Source organism: Rutilus rutilus (assembly GCF_951802725.1).
Source record: "Rutilus rutilus genome assembly, chromosome: 11".
NCBI lineage: Eukaryota > Metazoa > Chordata > Actinopteri > Cypriniformes > Leuciscidae > Rutilus > Rutilus rutilus.
Window position 1 is genome coordinate 17,629,501 of NC_140216.1, and position 19,507 is coordinate 17,649,007.

General features: G+C 39.4%; 1 protein-coding gene across 1 annotated transcript; it reads left to right on the top strand.

Moving 5' to 3' along the window:
• Positions 1 to 971: 971 nt before the first annotated feature.
• pdik1l (PDLIM1 interacting kinase 1 like) lies at positions 972 to 16,966 on the top strand. The gene is made up of 3 exons (XM_084422708.1): positions 972 to 1,178; positions 3,397 to 3,696; positions 10,039 to 16,966. Exons 2-3 carry the CDS (start codon positions 3,412 to 3,414, stop codon positions 10,777 to 10,779), a joined length of 1,026 nt encoding a protein of 341 aa, XP_084278834.1. The 5' UTR covers positions 972 to 1,178; positions 3,397 to 3,411; the 3' UTR covers positions 10,780 to 16,966.
• The last annotated feature ends 2,541 nt before the right edge of the window (positions 16,967 to 19,507 follow it).

The window sequence follows — 19,507 nt, forward strand, 5'->3', positions numbered from 1 at the left end:
TCAACCCGCCCAGAGGAACAGGAGGTTGATAATTGGACTTTACTGGAGGCTGCACATTCAGTCAGAGGCTCTATGCACAGATGCTTTACTTCAACCACTGGTGGCTGAACTGAGCAGGGATGATGATTTCCATCTAACGCCAAGCAGTAGCCTACTACAGAAACACTGCTATATTTAATCGAGGTTGTATAATGTATGCACCAGGGTTCTCAACTGAATAAACCCTGTTGAAAAATCCAGCATTGTTGGTCACCAGCATAAGGTTTGCATTGCATCGGATGCTGAATGCTGCTTTGCAGGTCACCAGCATTGGAAGCAGGAGTGCTTGTGGACCAGCTACACCAGATCAGAACCCAAACTTGAATTAGTTTTGTAATAAAGCCTTTATTTGTCATATTTTTTTTTATTTTATCATAACGTCCTTTGGTGGCACAATATAGCATTCATTCATTCAATCAACCAACTAACCATAGCATATTTTTTTTTAAACTGTCCCTTTAACTTTTTGAGCTGACAAAAACAAAATTGTCAAAGTGGTTACAGAGCAGACATTGGTGTTTCCTTAAACTTAAAAGTTTACAATATGAATCAAACAAAGGCTATTTCAGTTCGATTTTTACTCAGATTTCTAAGGGGTGCCAATATTGTGACAGTGACACACATGTTTTGAAGAAGAAAATTAAATCATATCACATTTAATTTTTCTGTCTTTAAAGGATTTTTGGATCATATTTAGCCTATGGGTGCCAATAGTCAAAAGGCGCTGTAGGCTATATCTTTTTAAAATGTATGTTGTTGTCTGTAAGTTGTCCGGTGTTTTCCCCCTTGCTCTTTATTTTATAGATTTAAGGAATTACCGAATATTCTTAATACTATTAGCCTATTAGATAGGCCTATTATATGTTATTAGAGAGAGAGGGCGTTGTTTCTCACTTTCGCTACACTGCCCAAATTTATAAGACAGGCAAAGGGTACGCGCATTAGAAATCTTCGACGCGGACGCTACACTGAGCGCGAGTGCGCTCACGAGTACGCGCTCACGGACATACACAAAACAGAGAAAGCGAGAGAGAGAGAGAGAGGCGAGGAGTGTGTGTGGCGGCCTCGCGCTTATAATGGCTGCCAGGAAAAGCAGAGCTGAGGGAAATCAGTTACATTGGGAATAAGGTCGTGCACAGGTAAATGTTTCTTGTGTTCGTGTGTGTGTGTGTAGCAGGACTCTTTGTCTGAGCATGTGTGTCGGTCTACTACGCAGGTGCATGTGCTGCTACTGGAAGGGTTTTGCATTGAAATACACATTTACTGTTACTGTCACAGCAACATATTAGCATCGTGTATATGTTCTCTCGTATGATGGGCAGCTGATGTGTGTAATAACACGTTTAGACAGCGATATCCAGCTGGAGAGGAGAAAACAGCGGCGCTGTGGCCGAAAGAGACAAAACCGACAGGCCTGTTACACAGCAGCACAAGCACATGACTGCATTACAAACACAACAAACGTTTGTATTCTCACGATTTCTGCTCATGTGCTTCACTGTCCTCGGCCAAATAGTTAAACAGTATTGGCGTTGCCCTTTGATCGCTGTTTCCTCACGTCAAGCTGCTTCCGCACAGACGCGCGCACACGTGTTGGCAGTGCTGTCGAGTCTGTTTACCATTTGCACTAATGGCGTGTTTTTTAAATGTTTCTGGTCACTCCGGTACAAAAGCGAGAGATTTGTACTGTTCGTGAATCCCATTTAAAGAGACTGTCATGCTAAAGATTTGTGGAACTTATATGTCCCAGGATGATTCAAGAAAAAAAGCTTTTTTTTGTTGTTGAGAAATTAGAGTTTTAAGTTACACCATATTGCACATCTGGCGTGTACTTTTTTGTCCTATCAAATGCCTTATTGAGTCCCCCATACCACATTTTACTAACTAGTAATAAAAGGTAATCAAAGTAGCAAATTATGGGTCATGGTCACTTGCCATTAACTGCGATCCTTATGTCCTGCTCTACTGTCGAATTTTAGTAGGAAATGTCAACACAGGAAAGAAAATTGCACTTACACATTATTGATGCAAGAAGTGACATGGACTCATTTACTAAACAAATGTCTGTATTTTGTTTTATTTGAGAATTATATAGTAAGTATCTCTTCAAACAGTTTTAACTCCCCCCAAAATTCCCCATCTGTCAAGTCTTTTTTTTTATTTTATTTTTTTATGTGGCAACACTTCATATTTTCTATGTTACATTGTGTTTTTCATTTATATAATTCTATGTTGATTTCTTTACCTTGTTAACATTTCCTGGCAATAAACATTTTTCTGTCTTTATAAACTCTAGATAAAATGTCATGTGGCAAATAAGTTTTGGTTCTTCTTTCAGTATGAGATAAACTCAACTGTTGTATTATCTTGAAGAGCCAGACTATTGACAAGTCTTTCATTATGTATCTGGCCAAACACCACCCAATTAACATTGAAGGCGGCACCTGAGTCTTGCCAGCCACGGTTTGCTTTTACGTAAAATCTTAAAATTGATACTATTGCAATATTTCAGCTCATTTAAATAATGGCACAACAGTGTGCATAGTGTACATTCAACAATAAAGAAATTAGTGGCTTACAGTTAAGATCCAGAGATAACTTGTTGGCTATGTTGGTGATCCTTTGCTATTAATTGACTCAATCAAAACTGAATATCCTTCAAATATGCATGGCTGTGAACCCTTAGCCCACAAATGTTGACAAATTCTGTGACGACTTCTTCGCCTATCTTCACCTCAACTCCCAGAAGTTGCATAGCGGTTAGCAAATGAGTGGAATTAGCAATTCTTGTCAATTTAGAGTACATTATGTATCAGACAGTCTGCCTTAGACTGAGACTAATTGTTGTAAAACAAAATATGTTCAGAGAAATCTAATACATCCGCTTGCTGCTCTGAACTGACTTCAGCTGGACAGCAGCCAAAATGCATATTTTTTCCTGTTTATCACTTTAAAGCTGCTTTGAAACAATCTGTATTTAAAGCGCTGTTTAAATACAGGCGACTTGATTAATGGGTCATAGACGATAAGCAGGTCTACCCTTTCCTACTCTATTTTTAAAAAACTCACACAACCAAAAAATTACAAAAACTTCACAATTAAATTGAAAACAGAAAATATAAAAATCTATTTCCAAATATGAACAAAAACTATAATATATGTGTGTATATGATACTAAAATAACACCATACGCTTGCAACGCAGGTTAAGCACAAAATTACACACCTTTAAACTTAGTCCCTTAGTCAAAGTTAAGTTTGTCATTAATAGCGGCTTTAGAGTTCCCAGCAGATACTATAGTGACTCCATTCATGGTATATTATATTGTATGTTGTGGCTTTCTTCCACACAATACAGGTGAGGAAGAAGAGGATGGTGAGCAGTCAAGCCAAGTACGAGCTGATCCAGGAGGTGGGCAGGGGCAGTTACGGTGTGGTATACGAGGCAGCTGTACGGCAGACCGGCGCTCGTGTGGCTGTGAAGAAGATTCGCTGTCACTCCCCGGAGAACGTAGAACTGGCCTTGAGGGAATTCTGGGCCCTGAGCAGTATCCAGAGCCAGCATCCCAACGTCATCCACCTGGAGGAATGCGTTCTCCAGAGAGACGGTCTCGCCCAGAGAATGAGCCACGGCTCCAGCTCCTCGCTCTATCTGGAGGTGTGTTTCCAACCTGCAAATAGATTTTAGGTTCACATTATGTTTACTAGAGTCAATTTGAAAAACGTCATAACAATGAAAAGGAAATGCAAACAAACCACTACGTTCATATATTTATTGCTAACTATTCATATCAATTGATAGTACTCAATAAATGGGACATATTGACCATTTCTGGACACTTTAGGAACTATTACTGAATGAAATTTTGATTAGACGTAAATCATTTATTATCTGCGTATTACTGCTCAGTGCTATGCATTCAGTATCCTCCCAGGAAACAGGAAGTGGCTAAATCAGCTGACAGTAGTTTTTGGTTTATTTAAGGGGTCATATGAAGAACCCCAAACAAAGTAGTTTGGCTTTCGCAACAAAAAACACAGCGTCTCCACGACATGGTGGTGCCGGCTGCAACAATAATACAGTTACAATAAAAGTTACGCCGCCTTTGCGTATACATTTGGGCGGTGTTGTGAAACTCTGCCCCCACACACTGATGTAGATTTGTGGGGGCGTGTTTAAATGAAGCGTTTTAGGAAGTTGTGGCTGAGCCTTAACTTTTACAAAGAATATCTCTTTGCGTTTGAGACTTTAAGCTTTGTAACTGCAGATCTTATACATGCACAAACAGCTACATAACACACCAAAGAAAAAGGAAAACAAGAGATCGCATCATATGACCCCATTAATGGGGATGTATTAAATGAATTGGTGGGTTGTCTGAACATGCTGCCTTCACCATGGGGTAGTCGTATAGGAGATTAGTGGGCATGAACAGCACTACAATGTTTTGGATTCTTGAGCCCCTTCTTCAACAGTTGGAAGTTTCTTTTTTTTCACTGTAGCATTTTTGTAATCATTAGGGCTGCACGATATTGGGAAAACTTACATTGCAATATTTTATGAACTTTCCGTTCATACTTTCACAACACCATTTTCAACGGAAAACGGAAAACTTTGTTCTGAACAGTGAACAGTGTTCAGGCTGTTCGTTTACACGACCACGGCGTTTGGGAGGACTGTAAACACAAACTTTTGAAAAACGCTTTGAAAGTGCAAGTTTTTGAAAATGATGTCATTATCTCTGTGTAAACTACAATTTGTGAAAATGGTGACTTCACGCGCATGCATATCACATGTTAAAGGGACACCAGGCAAGTCTGAGTGTTTTTTTCTCTACGAAGCTCCCCCTAGTGTCTGGTAGTAAATGCTTTCAAACACTCTGTCGTAAAAACGAACTGTTGTCCCTCCCCCCTCGCCACGAGCAACCCAGCTGATCAGCTGTCAATCCAGCTGAGCAGAGGAACCGGCTATTTCAAAACCATGTTATGTCTACCGAGGCAAGTAAGGCAATATTTTATTTCCAACTGATGGCGATTTTTTTTTTTTTTTATTGTGTTGTCATCATAGACTGTAAAAAATAGGTTGTCATGCATACTAACTTTAGTATTTTTACTGGGAACGAACGAAGAGTGAGAGAGTTTTGGGAGAGTGGGCATGAGCATAATATATATATATATATATATATATATATATATATATATATATATATCGGAGGCTAATATTTGTCTAAAGTTATATTAGCAAGGTCTATAAGTTCATCTGGTAGAATGACAGTTTACCTTTGCTTGTCTAAGAAAACATCAGAACGTTTTTTCTAGCTCGATCATGATATGTGCTACATGTTTATTGCCTATTATCAGACGCGTTGACTTAGTGACATAGAATAAAAGTGCAAGTTACACAAATAAAACCTACAGAGGAACGGCCAAACTACTACAGAAACCAAACGTGTTTGCTAATGACAATGCCTAACATCAAAGTTATAGTATCAAACGAAGCGTACTAGTAAGCCCGTAACAGACAGCGATCATAATAAAAACATTTACAGACAATAGCAAACATCCTGAGGTCACAATTACTTGAAGTTTAACACAGTTTATTCCAAAGATACTTACAAGTGCAACAGCAGCCAGGTCAGCATCCGTTTTGCAGGCTTCTGTTTCTCTCAGTTCTCACCATTCTGAAAAAGCTGGTCCGATATATTTACTCGAGTCTGACTTATTGCTCGGTCAGTGTCCCGATTCCTCTTTCGTTGGTCCTCCGACAAAGATTTCCTAGCTTTCTGCTTCTTTTTTACAGGCTCAGCCATAACTCAATCTATCGTTGCCCTTTGCTTATACATAGCCGGTGCTTGAATGGGGGCGTGTACGTGTGCAGTGCCGTCAAGCAATTCGTTGCATCGCGATACCTGATATCACGCGATACTTCCTGGAACACGACCCGCATCCCAAAGTTGCAAGTGAGTTTTTTCCGCTCTCGGGCACCAGGGGGGTGCGAAACCACCACCATTCAACCCGAAATAAGTAATATAACCATTCCACTGACTCCGAAGCTGTTCAGTTAAGGTAAAAAAGTTACATAGCTTCCCTTTAAGTCAATAGGCGGATAGTTTTTCTTTACTAAGTGACATCGCCAACTACTGGCCTGGCAGCGTAATACAGCATTTAGTAGTTTTTGCGGATCCGTGTCAACGGGATCGTTTTGACAATGTTGTTGTCTGTATGCCTGTAAACCTGCAGCCTAAAAAACGCAGCCTTTCTGGTTTGATAATCACTCTAAACCAAATTGCCATATCGATTTTATTGTGATGTCATGCAGCCCAATTTTCTATGCTATTTATGAAGCATGGCCATAATTAAAGCTTGCCTCATTTATCATTAATTTATTGTACTTGTACTATACTTTTTTCATGTGACTAATACATTACCCATCATTCTTTCTGACATTATTATAAAATATACATAAAGCATCAATTAAAAACTTAATATGCATCATTTGCTCTTTACTATGTTATTTTAGTGCTAAGATTCCTGTGTTTGTCAGTACTTGAAAACGAGAAAACGGAAAATTAAGTTGTCCCTTGCATCCATTTTATTCTGAAAATCACACATTACATTGTAATTACTACTCCTGAAAGTAGGAACTTCCCAGGAGGACTTGAAGGAGCATATTCCCTGTATAATTTAGGGTTTATGATCATGTCCCACAGACACTGACCAGACATGTTTCTTAAGATATGGACTGTAAGCGCAGCAATTGACACATTAAACAAATAAATAGCTTTTCACTGCATAATATTATCGTAGTCTTCACAAACAAGGCGGATGTACAGATCTTACTGTACTGTACAGCATGCTAAAAGCCGGTAAAAAAAGTTGTCTCCATCCTGCAGAGAAAAAAAAAAAAAGGCCACTTAATCACCTCCCAAATTATTCTGATGATGAATATGCAAAAGGAGCAGGAATACAAACTACTTGGACTACTCTACAAAGGAGACAGCACTCTTTAATACAAGTGGATGATTATAGTATTGTATGCCATTTTGTGTCGGGTCAAGTTGCATAAAGATGTGAGGAATGTTGTGACTGGATGGAAATAAGCCAGAGTGCAGCACAGTAAGAGGTTGTTATTCCTGGCCTTTGAGATGTGGTTGATTAGCACTCTTGCTGCTGTAATTGTGAGCCTGCAGAGGGCCGTTTGTCTGCTGACCTCTGTCTGTACAAAGCTTTCAGCATCTTCTGTCAAAAGGCAGCTGGCGAAGGGGAAACGTGGTTCAGATAGACACAGAAATCCCCAGAAAAACTTGTAAAGGTTCTGAATTTTTCACCATATGTTCATATCTATTTAATATCACTTTTCAACCCTAGGTAAAGCAACATTTCAAACATATCATTTTGAGGTTTACCCCATTTTGAACCTCTAGAGCCAATTTAATTTAGCATTGAATTGAATGCTACAGTTTTTTAGCAACAGACAAATAATCATAAATCAAAGGAGGTTTACCTCATTAAAGATTCTTGCCTATAGACTTTCAGGATCAGAATCTTAGGGAAACGGTAAAAAAGACTGTCAGAGGGAATTTTCTTGACAACAGTTTGACAGACTAGAAGGTATTACTACAGAACATGTTCCTTGTGTGCTGTGCTTGTCCAATCACTTTTATGAATCCCAATGTTTACAATGTACAGTATGTGAATATTAATTACATGTACTGTATTAATACAATACTGTGGTTACTATTTTAGGTGTTTAAAGCCCTTTTTTGTTTTACTTGGGGAAATAGATTAGATGCATTTGGTTACACTAAACATATGTGAATATTCAATAAGTCTGCAGTTTAATTATTGATTCTGCTTAATGTAAAGAGAATTTTGTTTTGAACAAGTTTTGTTTTTTGTAAAACAGAGCTAAACTTAAAACACAAATCCAATGTGTTGGTTATCAGGGGAAGGATGTGGTTGAATGTACCAACACATGACATGCAGCAGTGTGTCTGTAACACGCATCTCCTCTATGGACAGTGCTGTTGTTTTTGTTCTTCAGATTCAAGATGTGCTCTGATTGGTTCCTTGTGGAGACAGATGGTGTGGTGTTCATCAGTTAGTGCTCTGTTTTGCAATACCCTGCAAGATGGTAAAGAAAACATAGCTGCCAAAGCTGGTTGTGTAATTGATCATCCAGTCAATATGAAACTGACTAACTGTGATGTCACTCTTTTGTATAAGAAACCTCTGTTTAAAGCTACTGTTAAATATCTAATACAGCATATATTTTTCTCTCTCGTTTTTGTGCAAGGTGACAGACTATATGCAGACAAATTATAAATAAACTTGCACTTTTTTAATTCAGTACTGCAAAGTAATATTATCTCATTTAATTATTATTAATGTGCTATGTATTTTTGTGCTTATTCTGCATTCCATTCAGTCGCAATTTCTATCTTCCTCCTAAAAATCTCAAATTAAAATATTTACAAAGATGCGATAATGTTGGGTTGAAAATGATATACATGGACACTAATAAACGTTTTCTTTCAGTCAAATTAATTTGCATCAGTGTTTCCAAGTTCTAAAATGACCTCTCTGTAAATGATTCTCTCTGTTGATAATCATACACCTGTGCGATAAAAGCTAGCGTTACATTGTAGCTAGCATACATTGTCCTCCACAACTTGACAGGAGGCTGTCAAACATTAACAAAATATATATTTTTTTCTTCATACAGTACATCAACTTATGAGAATCTGCGATTCAACACCTTCATGGTTCGAGTTGGAAGGATGGATGGAACACATCATTAGCATAACAACACGTTAGCATCAAACTCAGTAGCAGCCCATTAAGTTTTGGAACAGAGCTTTTGTCTCGCTTTAAGTGATTGTGTTTTGATGGATGTTGATGTGGATAGATGGGATTTATATTCACTTGATGGAATGTGGGTTGTAAGTCAGCTTAAGATTTCATCCATGAAGTTTGGCTTCTATCCCGGAACATCTTTAGTTTTATCCTACTAAACTTTGTCTAGAGTGTCCTCGGCAAGCAGATAATACTGAAACAGGATGAAATGGCTGGAAGTTTAATGAAAAACTCATTCCACAACTTTTCTTTTACAGACGTGAATGATTCCTCAAATCATGCGGCTAGTTGTTGAGAGGTGTGCTATTACTTTTCTAAGCAATCTAATTTATGATTTTCCCTATAAGGCGGCAGGAGACTCGATCAATGGTTGCTTATTGGTCCGAGCAATGCCTTATCAACCATCCTGAACATAAAAACTCCAATTGCAACACCTTAGCAGCTGCATATGTAAGCTTTGGCAAACCACACAACACCCTGGCATAATGGTGCATAGTTTTGCACAGGCACTAGCAACGGTCATGGGTTCTAATCCAAGGGAATGCATGAACTTATATGTATACATTAAGTACAATCGAAGTATCTTTGGAAAAAACTGCTGGGCACATGCATAAATGTTGATGTTTCCCATAATGAACTGTAAAAAAAAAAGCACAATTGTTCACAATTTACATGATGCTTTAGACTATCCGCTAATTAACAGAAGTGGGCCTTATGTCTAGTGTCCTTTCCATAATGAGAAGAACGTTATGTCAGTGGACAGTGCACATTTTCTGTTATATTGTGAATTGAGCAACTATTCTGTAAAATTACTTTTTTTGTTGTTGTTGACCATCAACCACACTACTTCCTTGTCATTAGTAGAACTGGCCATTAAAAATTCAACCACAAGTGCCATTGCATACATGTATACAAAATGTGAAACACCCTTCAACTCCAACCCAAGAGGGTCAGTGTCCTGCTGAGTTTAGTTCTAACCCTAACAACACTCTAACAAGCTAATCAGTTTCCAATTTACAGACAGGTGGGTTAAATTAGGATTGGTACTAAAATCTGCAGTACACTGGCCCCCCCAGGAATAGGGTTGAAGAGTCCTGTTTTACACAATTGGTTTTAACTTTTATATTTCTTTATATCCACTCAGTTGGTGGAGACATCCTTGAAAGGTGAGATCACTTTTGACCCCCGCTGCGCCTACTACCTGTGGTTCGTCATGGACTTCTGCGATGGTGGAGACATGAATGCCTATCTACTGTCCCGCAAACCCAGCCGCAAGACTAACACCAGCTTCATGCTGCAACTGGGCAGCGCTCTTGCCTTCCTGCATCGCAACCAGATCATCCACCGAGACCTCAAACCTGACAACATTCTCATCTCGCAGGGCCGCACCCCGGCCGGGTCCCCCGAACCCACCCTGAAGGTGGCTGACTTTGGCCTCAGCAAGGTCTGCTCCTGTTCGGGCCTGAACCCCGAAGAACCGGCCAGCGTCAATAAGTGTTTCTTGTCCACAGCTTGTGGAACGGACTTCTACATGGCCCCTGAGGTCTGGGAGGGCCACTACACCGCTAAGGCTGACATTTTTGCTTTGGGGGTGATCATATGGGCCATGGTGGAACGGATAACATTTGTGGATGTAGAGACTCAGAAGGAGCTTTTAGGGAGCTATGTACAGCAGGGGGAGGATATTGTCCCCCTGGGGGAGGCTCTGCTGGAGAATCCCAAGATGGAGCTCCTCATCCCGGCCCGGAAGAAAAGCATGAATGCTGGCATGAAGCAGCTGATTCGAGAGATGCTGTCCGCCAATCCACAGGAGCGACCTGACGCTGTTGAACTGGAGCTCAGGCTGGTTCGGATCGCATGCAGGGAACTTGATTGGGATACGTGAAAGGAAAGCATCTTGGACATGGGGTAAACTTATAGAAAAACATGCTCTGAGCTTGGTGAACGTAAAAACATGTTGTTTGGCCCTGTCCCAAATGGCACACTTGATGTTGACGTAGGGTATTGTGGTCTACGCTCTGAAATCCATAATACTCTATTTTTTTTTAGGATTTTAGGTCCCTTTTGCCTAGCTCACAATGGTGTAGACGATTACCTAAAATTATCCGTGCTGCAAAGTATATACTTTGAGGAATATCTCGCAGGGTGAGAGTGCCCTTTGGGACAGGGTCTTTGTGGGCAGGATTGAGTTCTTAGGGGGCGGTTGCACTGGTCCTCCAGTTTAGTGCAACATTCATTGATGAAAAACAGCCTGTACAATGTTAAATACTTATTACTGACTCATCTTCACAAGCACATTGGGACTTTAATTGACAGGAGTCTAGATGGGCTTCAGTGGGGTTTCATTAATGAAAAACATCAGATATCCACCTTCCACTGACCATAAACAACACTGACTCAGATAAGAGGTCCACAGAATTCCCAGAACATTCCCAGGACTAAAACATCAGATAGCATGTAGATTAGGGCTGGGCGATATAGCTACAATATAAATTTGTAAAATATTTAGGCTTTATGAAATATTCAATATTTTCCTTTTGATGGTCTTTGCTTTGTATTTATTTTCTTTGCTTATGAATTGGAGGAACTGGTTTACTGACATGGTCTTAAGGAATCGTAATGGCATTAAAATCAAGTTTGCTCATTTTGTCACCAACAACAAAATAGTAAACATATATTCAATTATCGTCCAGCCCTATTGTAGATTTAATATAGCGCAGCAAAAAGACTCATGACTTCCATCTTTCTTGGGAACTCTTTAGTTCTCTATGAGAGCTAGTCTCACCTCACTACTGGTGCTAATTCAACTCGTAATGCAAAGCGGAAAACATGCAGCAAATAACAGCTTCTTTTCCAGCCACCTTGATTTTCCTTTTTTTTCTTTTTTTTTTTTATGGTCAATTTAACAGTTTTTTTTTACAACTTGATCAATATCTGTTTTTTCTGTAATTAACGAACAATAGGTCTTCAGGGAGTTGTATTTGTATCACTCAATCTTTTCTACAAAAAACTTAAAGGCAATAGTTTATAGTCTGTCAAAAGACAAATTATTCTGTAGTATTAATCATCCTGCTGGAAATTTGAATAATCAGTGAATACCCATTTTAATGAAAAAAAAAAAAAACCCAAGGGAACTCAGACGTGGTATCTGATATGAACTGACAGATATGAATATATACAGACTTATTCTGTCTTTACTTCCTACTGGAAACTAAACGATTAAAGGAAGCTCTGTGCACTGTATGTGTGAAGGATATGTGTCCATTTCAGAACACCAGATGTGAAGTGGTTCGACATAACTCAGACCCTCAATTCAATAAGTTTTCTCCTCTGGACTGTGGATCAGATTTAAAAAAGGGGAAAGCTGGCACTTTCCACAAACGGCGTATAAATGGGAAAGTAAAATGGTCAGTGAAAAACATTAAATTAGCGATTTTATTTTCTGTTGGTCTGTTCTGAGGTTTTATTTTTTGCAGCCATGTTACCAAAATTCTTAACATCTCTGAGAGTTTGAAGTTGAGTAATAATCATTAAATAAACTTGATTATTATACAATTATAATTGAATGCATTCTAATAATAAAAAATACACCAGAATGTTTAACAGCGTAAAGAGGAACATAGTTGCACCAGCAGGGTCTAGTTGTCTAGTTTGTACCCCAGTTGTTGGTTTATAGTTTTTGAAAGACTTCAATAACAGGCTGAGTGGTTGAGCTTGACGAATACTCTACATTTTGTGTAAAAATTAAGACAATAGAACAAGATTTACATCACACCATGCTATACAAAGAGTCAAACTTAAGATAATGTTTTTGATTGTAATCTTATGTTAAATGATTTCCAGTTTCTTTAAACAAAGTTACACCATTTGTACCCTATTTGTGGAAAGTACCATCTGCTCTTTCAGACAGAATGGCTACAATTACTTCAGCTGATTGATCTGAGGATTCGCTTAAACATTGACTTGAATTCATAGACTGAAAGTCAGTCTGGAATGGACCATGGCGTTTCCAAGTTAAAGATCTTTACACCCAGTGATCCTCATATGAACGCTGTGAACAACCAGCCTCGATCAAAAACAGGAAACCTCACGTATTAGCACCGAGAGAGTTACGCACTACAACAAACACCAGTGCACTAATGCATGCAACTCTTCTCACCTTCAGGGAAATGCGTACAGGGAGTGTGAACGGATAAAAACGTTGATGCCAACTCACACACACAACCATAAGCCTCTGTGAGTCGGGGATCTCACATCTTTGACACATAATACCAGCGAGCTGAATTTGATCTCCACTTCACTGTGTCATTTCTGCCTGGAATCCCAGAGTGCAGAATTTTACCAGTAATCCCTTCCGCTACGCTCATGACAGACTAACGCTAAGCCTGTTACGTTTCTGAGGTATTAGGCTAAGACCGCATTCTCTGGGACAGAAACTGTCATTCAGGTCAACATTTTGTACAATTTTACTGGCAATTCAGACAGGAGTCCTCGTGGTAGTAGTACCTCTGTCCCTTTAAACACACAACACATCTTTTTCCTAAGTGACAAAGTGTGTATCCATATATTTTTTTTTTTTCACCTTGTCAAGTGGGGCATGCTGTAATTGACAGAACCAGCTACATTTTAATTCAAAGCAATGGTTTAAATCATCCCTCTCAATGTTTTTTTTTTTTTTTTTTTTTTTTTTTTTGTGGAAGCTTCTCTTCCAACTGTGGTATTATACTATAATCCACATTATCACAAGAATAAAGGATAAAGGGATTATTTTCATAGAGCCACTACTTCTTAATCACCCAAATATTGTTTAATCTTCCTTTTTCTTGTAGATTACCATAATTTATGCCTTATTTTTAAATCCTATTGCCCTTATGAGCACTTGATTCGGCCGTGTGTTTCCTGGAGTTCTCTCAAAGGACAGAGCTATTTGCCTGATAAGCACCTAGTTGTGTTGGTTTGAAATGCTTCTTTATCAAATGTTGCTGTTTGTCAGTACACTGTAAACATTTTCTAACCCTCCCAAATCAAAAATTTCAAGTGACCGATAACATCTAAATTTTTCAATTGGCCCAAGTGAAATTCTTGTTGCAATAGTCTGTTAACATTGGCTCAATGAGAAATAATACGTCAGACTAATTGAAAAATTTAGATGTTATCGGTCACTTGAAATTTTTGACTTGGGAATGTAATTTTTTTTTTTACAGTGTATTAATAAGAGAACTTCATGGAAGGACCAATCTGTCCAATTAAAGCGATGTGTTGTCAACTTAAAGGGGGTCATTTAAAAAAAATTAAATGTAATTTACTCGCCCTCACATTGTTCCAAACCTGAATGAGTTTCTTTCTTCTGTTGAACACAAAAGAAGAAATTTTGAAGAATGTTTGTAACCAGACAGATGGCACCTATTGACTTCCATAGGAAAAAATATATATACTATGGAAGTCAATTGATGCCGTCAACTCTGTAGTTAACAAAATTCTTCAAAATATCTTCTTTTGTGTTCAGCAGTAGAAAGAAACTCGTACAGGTTGGGAACAACATGAAGGTGAGTAATTGACCATTTTTATTTTTGGGTGAACTATCCCTTTAAGAAAGAATTGAATTGCGCAGCCGCTAAGCCGACATGCAGATGAATGTCACTGGAATGTAAACTCGTGGCCCAATAGAAACATTGTGGGAAAACAGCAAAATAAAGGTGTGGTGCTCTCTTACGCTATGTTCACACTGCAGTTGCATGTGTCCCAAACCCGATTTGAGACTGATCTGTTTTTGGTGTGTGAACAGCAAAAATGATCTGAGCCACTTTTGTATTATTCAGATACATATCTAATTTTATTGACCTGTGTCTGGGTTAAAATACATGGTGCACAAAAATGGACACTTAAGTCGCACTTAAAGGGTCAGTTCACCCACATTTTTTTTTAATTCTGTCACCATTTGCTCTCCCTTGTGTTGTTCCAAACCTGTAAGATTTTCGTTCATCTTCGGGGAAAAAATGAAGATATTTTTAATCAAGTCTGAGCTGAGCCAGTTCTATACTCTCCATTGGCAACTATGCCAGTTTGACGCTTCAAGAAGTTCATAAAGAGATCTTAAAACTAATCCACGTGAATGTAATCTGTTTAGCATATAAAGCGATCGTGTTTCTTCAGAAAATTTGGACTAAACCGCTCAATTCATATGGATTAGTTATACGATTTCTTTATGAACTTTTTGAAGCGTCAAAGTGGTAGTTGCGTATACTGTCAATGGAGGGACAAAAAGGTCTCATTTAATTAAAAATATCTTCATTTGTGTTCCGAAGGTGAACAAAAGTCTTACGGGTTTGGATTGGAACGACATGAGGGTGAGTAATTAATGACAGAATTTTTACTTTTGGGTGAACTAACCCTGTAAAATTGTTATAATTTTTTCTGTTTTAGAAAGAAATGTCAAAGAATCGTCTGCCCTTAAATGCTGCTAGACTGATTTCACTTCTCTGAGCCATTTTTTGCTATGACTTTTAATCAACTGGCAAGTCAGGTGATTTTTAATGGATGTATTAAGAAAGTTCTCCTTAAGTTCACCTAGGTGTCCTAACCACAGGTGTAGTTCATAACAATTATGAGCATGTTCCACTAACGCTTGACTTTAAACAGTCACAACAGAAGTTAATATGTCAATGCATAGATTCATGAAGTCCAAAGTTGCAAATACTTTCATATATGGTTCAAAAGTTTAGGGTTGTTAAGATTATCTTACGCTCACCAAGGCTGTATTTATTTGATCAAAAATACAGTAAAACCAGTTTTTTTTTTTTTACTATTAATACATAATTATATTAATAAATATTAAGATGTAATTTATGTGATGATAAAGCTGATTACTCCAGTCTTCAGTGTCACATGATCCTTCAGAAATCATTCTAATATGCTGATTTGCTGCTCAAGAAACATTTCTTATAATCATCGTCATCGATGAGGAAAACAGTTGTGTTGATTAATGTTTGTGGAAACTGTGAAGGAATAGTTTTTTTTGGGGGGGGGGATTTTTTATGGATAGAATGTTTAAAAGAACAGCATTTATTTTAAAATTGATTTAATTTGATTTAAATTGTCACTTTTGATTAAATGCATCCTTGCTGAATAAAGGAATAATAATTAAAAAAAAGTCTTATGCACCCCAACTTTTGGACAGTAGTGTAATTTCATAAAATAAAAGAATATGATGTTATAATCAAAATGCCTGTTTTACTCGCACAGGTCAATTTAAGATTAGCGTCTGATATGGGACACATTTAAAAAAATTATGGCAACAGCCTGATTGGAGCAGAAAATTCAGTTAGGGTGTCTTATCCTGCAGTGTGAACAGACTTAAAGCACCCCAAATTTGTTTTATAGATGCACCTATTTAAACCTGACATGAGTTTTTCCTTCTTGACCAATAAAATATGACCCACAATAATTTTCACTTATGTTTTTTTTTTCTCTCTCTCTTCTGTACATACTGTACATGAACGTCTAAGCCTGAAATGCACAGATAACTTCCTGATGGTTTTATGTGTTTGAATGATTGGTGAGTTTATATTGTGGGCTGGGCTGTCCATCATTGGTTGTTACTAGTGGCGTGCTGACATGATGTCATGCCCTTCTCTATGTTTCTGGTTTTCTGTGCTGTTTCAGTGTGTCTACTGATATGATCTGATATACTGATATATGAAGGGTAAACGTCTTGTGTGTTAAAACTGGGAGCACAACTGTATTGAAATTTTGTAACAAAAAAAAAAAAAATCTTGTTTCAAACAAGCACTACGAACTATTTCCCACAGTGCCCTGCTCACAGATCCCCCCCCCCCCCCCCCCCCCCCCGAGCCTCCAACAGCCTGACCTGATTTACGAACAACTACTGGGAACTTGGTGGTGTTGCACTGTGACTTGAAAAGTGCTTTTATTTCTTTTATTTTTATTTTCACAGACACTTTGTGTTCTTGTAAAGTATTTTGAGATAAACAGAATTTCATGAGAGGGGATCTTCTAAGTGAATGTGTAATTTATTGTTGGGGTTGGCTTTATTAATAAAACTTTTACTTGAATCATGTTTTATTGAAGTATTTATTTATTGATGAATGCAGAGAAAGTCTCTGTGTTGGCCAAGATTACATTTTAATGACCCGTTTATGAAGTGGAAGGTCATCCATTAGCTTTTTGCCAGCGAGTACTCACAGAAATTATAGTTACTTTATAGAGCCATAAAAACTGTGGTATGCATCATGTTCTAACGACTGAATATTTTTACCGTTACTGAGTCTTTGAAATGCAGTATCACAGATAGCAGAAAATATTAACAGAATATTAATAATATTTTTTATTTATTTATAAATCTTAATACGTGAAATAAATTCCGGTAACACTTTAGTTTAGGGTCCAATTCTCACTATTAACTAGTTGCTTATTAGCATGTATATTACTAGGATATTGGCTGTTTATTTTTTACTTATAAAGCACATATCAATGCCTTATTCTGCATGACGATTTCTACATCCCTTAATCCTGCCCAATTCCTATACATAATACATAAACCTAACAAATACCTTAACTATTAATAAGCAGTAATTAAGAGTTTGAGGCAAAAGTCATATTTAGTAGGCTAGTTAGTTAAAGTTCCCCTGTAGTCAATCATTTTATCCATTAAAACTCACCTTTGATCACCAAAATGACATTTTTCCTTGAAAAAAATTCTTCATGCCTTAAAATAGCTGGAATGTAACTCTACACCCTTGCCTCATTTAGAATACGCGGTTCTATGAATATGCAAATTAGCCCCGTCTCCATTCACTCACACCAACTCAGAGATCCAATCGTTGAGGTAGTTAGTGACGTCAGAAACACCAGCGATTTCAAACCGTATTTTTGAGACTAAAGTCTCGTCTAAAGTCTCGTCACTTATGGATGACGAGACCCTAAAGAACCTGTTCTGGATCGGGGCGAACTTCCAAAGAACTTGTTCTGGATCAGGGCGAACTTCCACAACACCATCAACCTTCCAGACACAACCGGACTGAGTTGGAGGGAAGCTGTCATGAGGTGTCTGGAGAGCGTTGCAACCCGATCCAGAGCACAGCCAGACCCAGAGCCCGTTTCACCACCATCGACCGCGGAGAAGTCACCTGAGTCCCCCGCAGACCGAGCGGCACCACCCGCCACGACGAGCGAGCCAGAGCCCGAGGATAAGAGGACAGAGCTTGCCATTGCCCCGGAAGCAGTGCCCCAGCGTGGATCTGACCAGAGGTGTGAGCCCTAGACACCAGCGGCCGAGGGGACTGAGACGGAGGACTGGCTGATAGACTTTGATGGGGTATTGTCAACTCCCACCCTATCCCACCCTACCCCACCCGCTATCTGAATCATCTATATTACTCAAAATTGAGAACTGGGAACTTTTTTTGCTCTATCCTGTGTGAACTGTGTCATGATTACCTTTGTCATCTCAAGTCTCGTTTCATCACCACCACCACAGAGCTCAGCCAGTCCTCCAGTCCCATCACTGATGGATGCTTGTAGCCCTGCGCCGTCTCTGGGGAGTCCCTGCATTGACATTGAGCAGCAGGTCGAGCAACCACCAGCAGCGCCTATCCGGGAGGATCCTTCGGCCATCTCTTCGCTCCAGCTCGGCCCGTCGACCTGTCGACTCTGTCTTGGCTCCTCCCACCTTCGGCTCCACCTGAGACCCTCAGTCCAGTGGCTCCTCCGGGTTCCATCGTCCCACTGGCTCCCCCTTGGTCAGTCATCTCACCACTTCCGCCACAGACTTTCGGGCCATCCACTGCGCTCCGTCCCTCCACCCCTTCAGCAGCAGCAGGTTCCTCCTTCCTGTCAGCATCGCCTCTGTCCTCGCTCACACCGTCGCCGCCCCAGCCCTCGGGTACTCTGGCTCCACCTACGACACTCATCGCTGCGACATCGCCTGGGTCTCCTGCACCAGCGATGTCTCTCAGCTCCCTCAATCCTCAGTCTGCATCTGCGGATCCACCGGCTCTGTCTCCGTCGGTCGTCCCCCAGTTTCCGTCAGCCTCGTAACCATCTGGACTCCTCCCTCTCTCGACTACGCCATGATCTGTCGGTACTGGGGAGCTCTGAGTCTGTGCTTGCAGACCATCTCCACCGTCACCGCCAGGGGATCGTCGTCCTGCCATCACCTGCCATTCTCCAGCTCCTTGCCCGCCTCAAACCTCCTCCCTCATCTGTTTGTTCTTACGGCGCGAGGTCCATTGTCACCATCATTATGAGTTCATTTGGTTCAGCTGTGTTTGATTAATCATCCTCATTTGTTTTGCTATAAGTTGGTCCCTCACATCCATTCTCTGTCCGATCACCATTATGTTAAATGTGTGATGCTCAACCTGTTTGCCTGTCTTCCATATTGTAATTAAAACTTTGTAATAATCATCATCTTCGTCTGCCTTCCTGCAACCAACCGTGACAGCAGGTTAGCACAGGTCACAGCGGTGAACTAACAGTTTGAAAAACGAAACAGGAGCACCAGGATCCTTGACCTTCCTGCACTGCAAAAAATGATATGACCAATAAGTTATGACAACAAGGTTTTACATTGAACTCATCAAAATAAGTTAAGC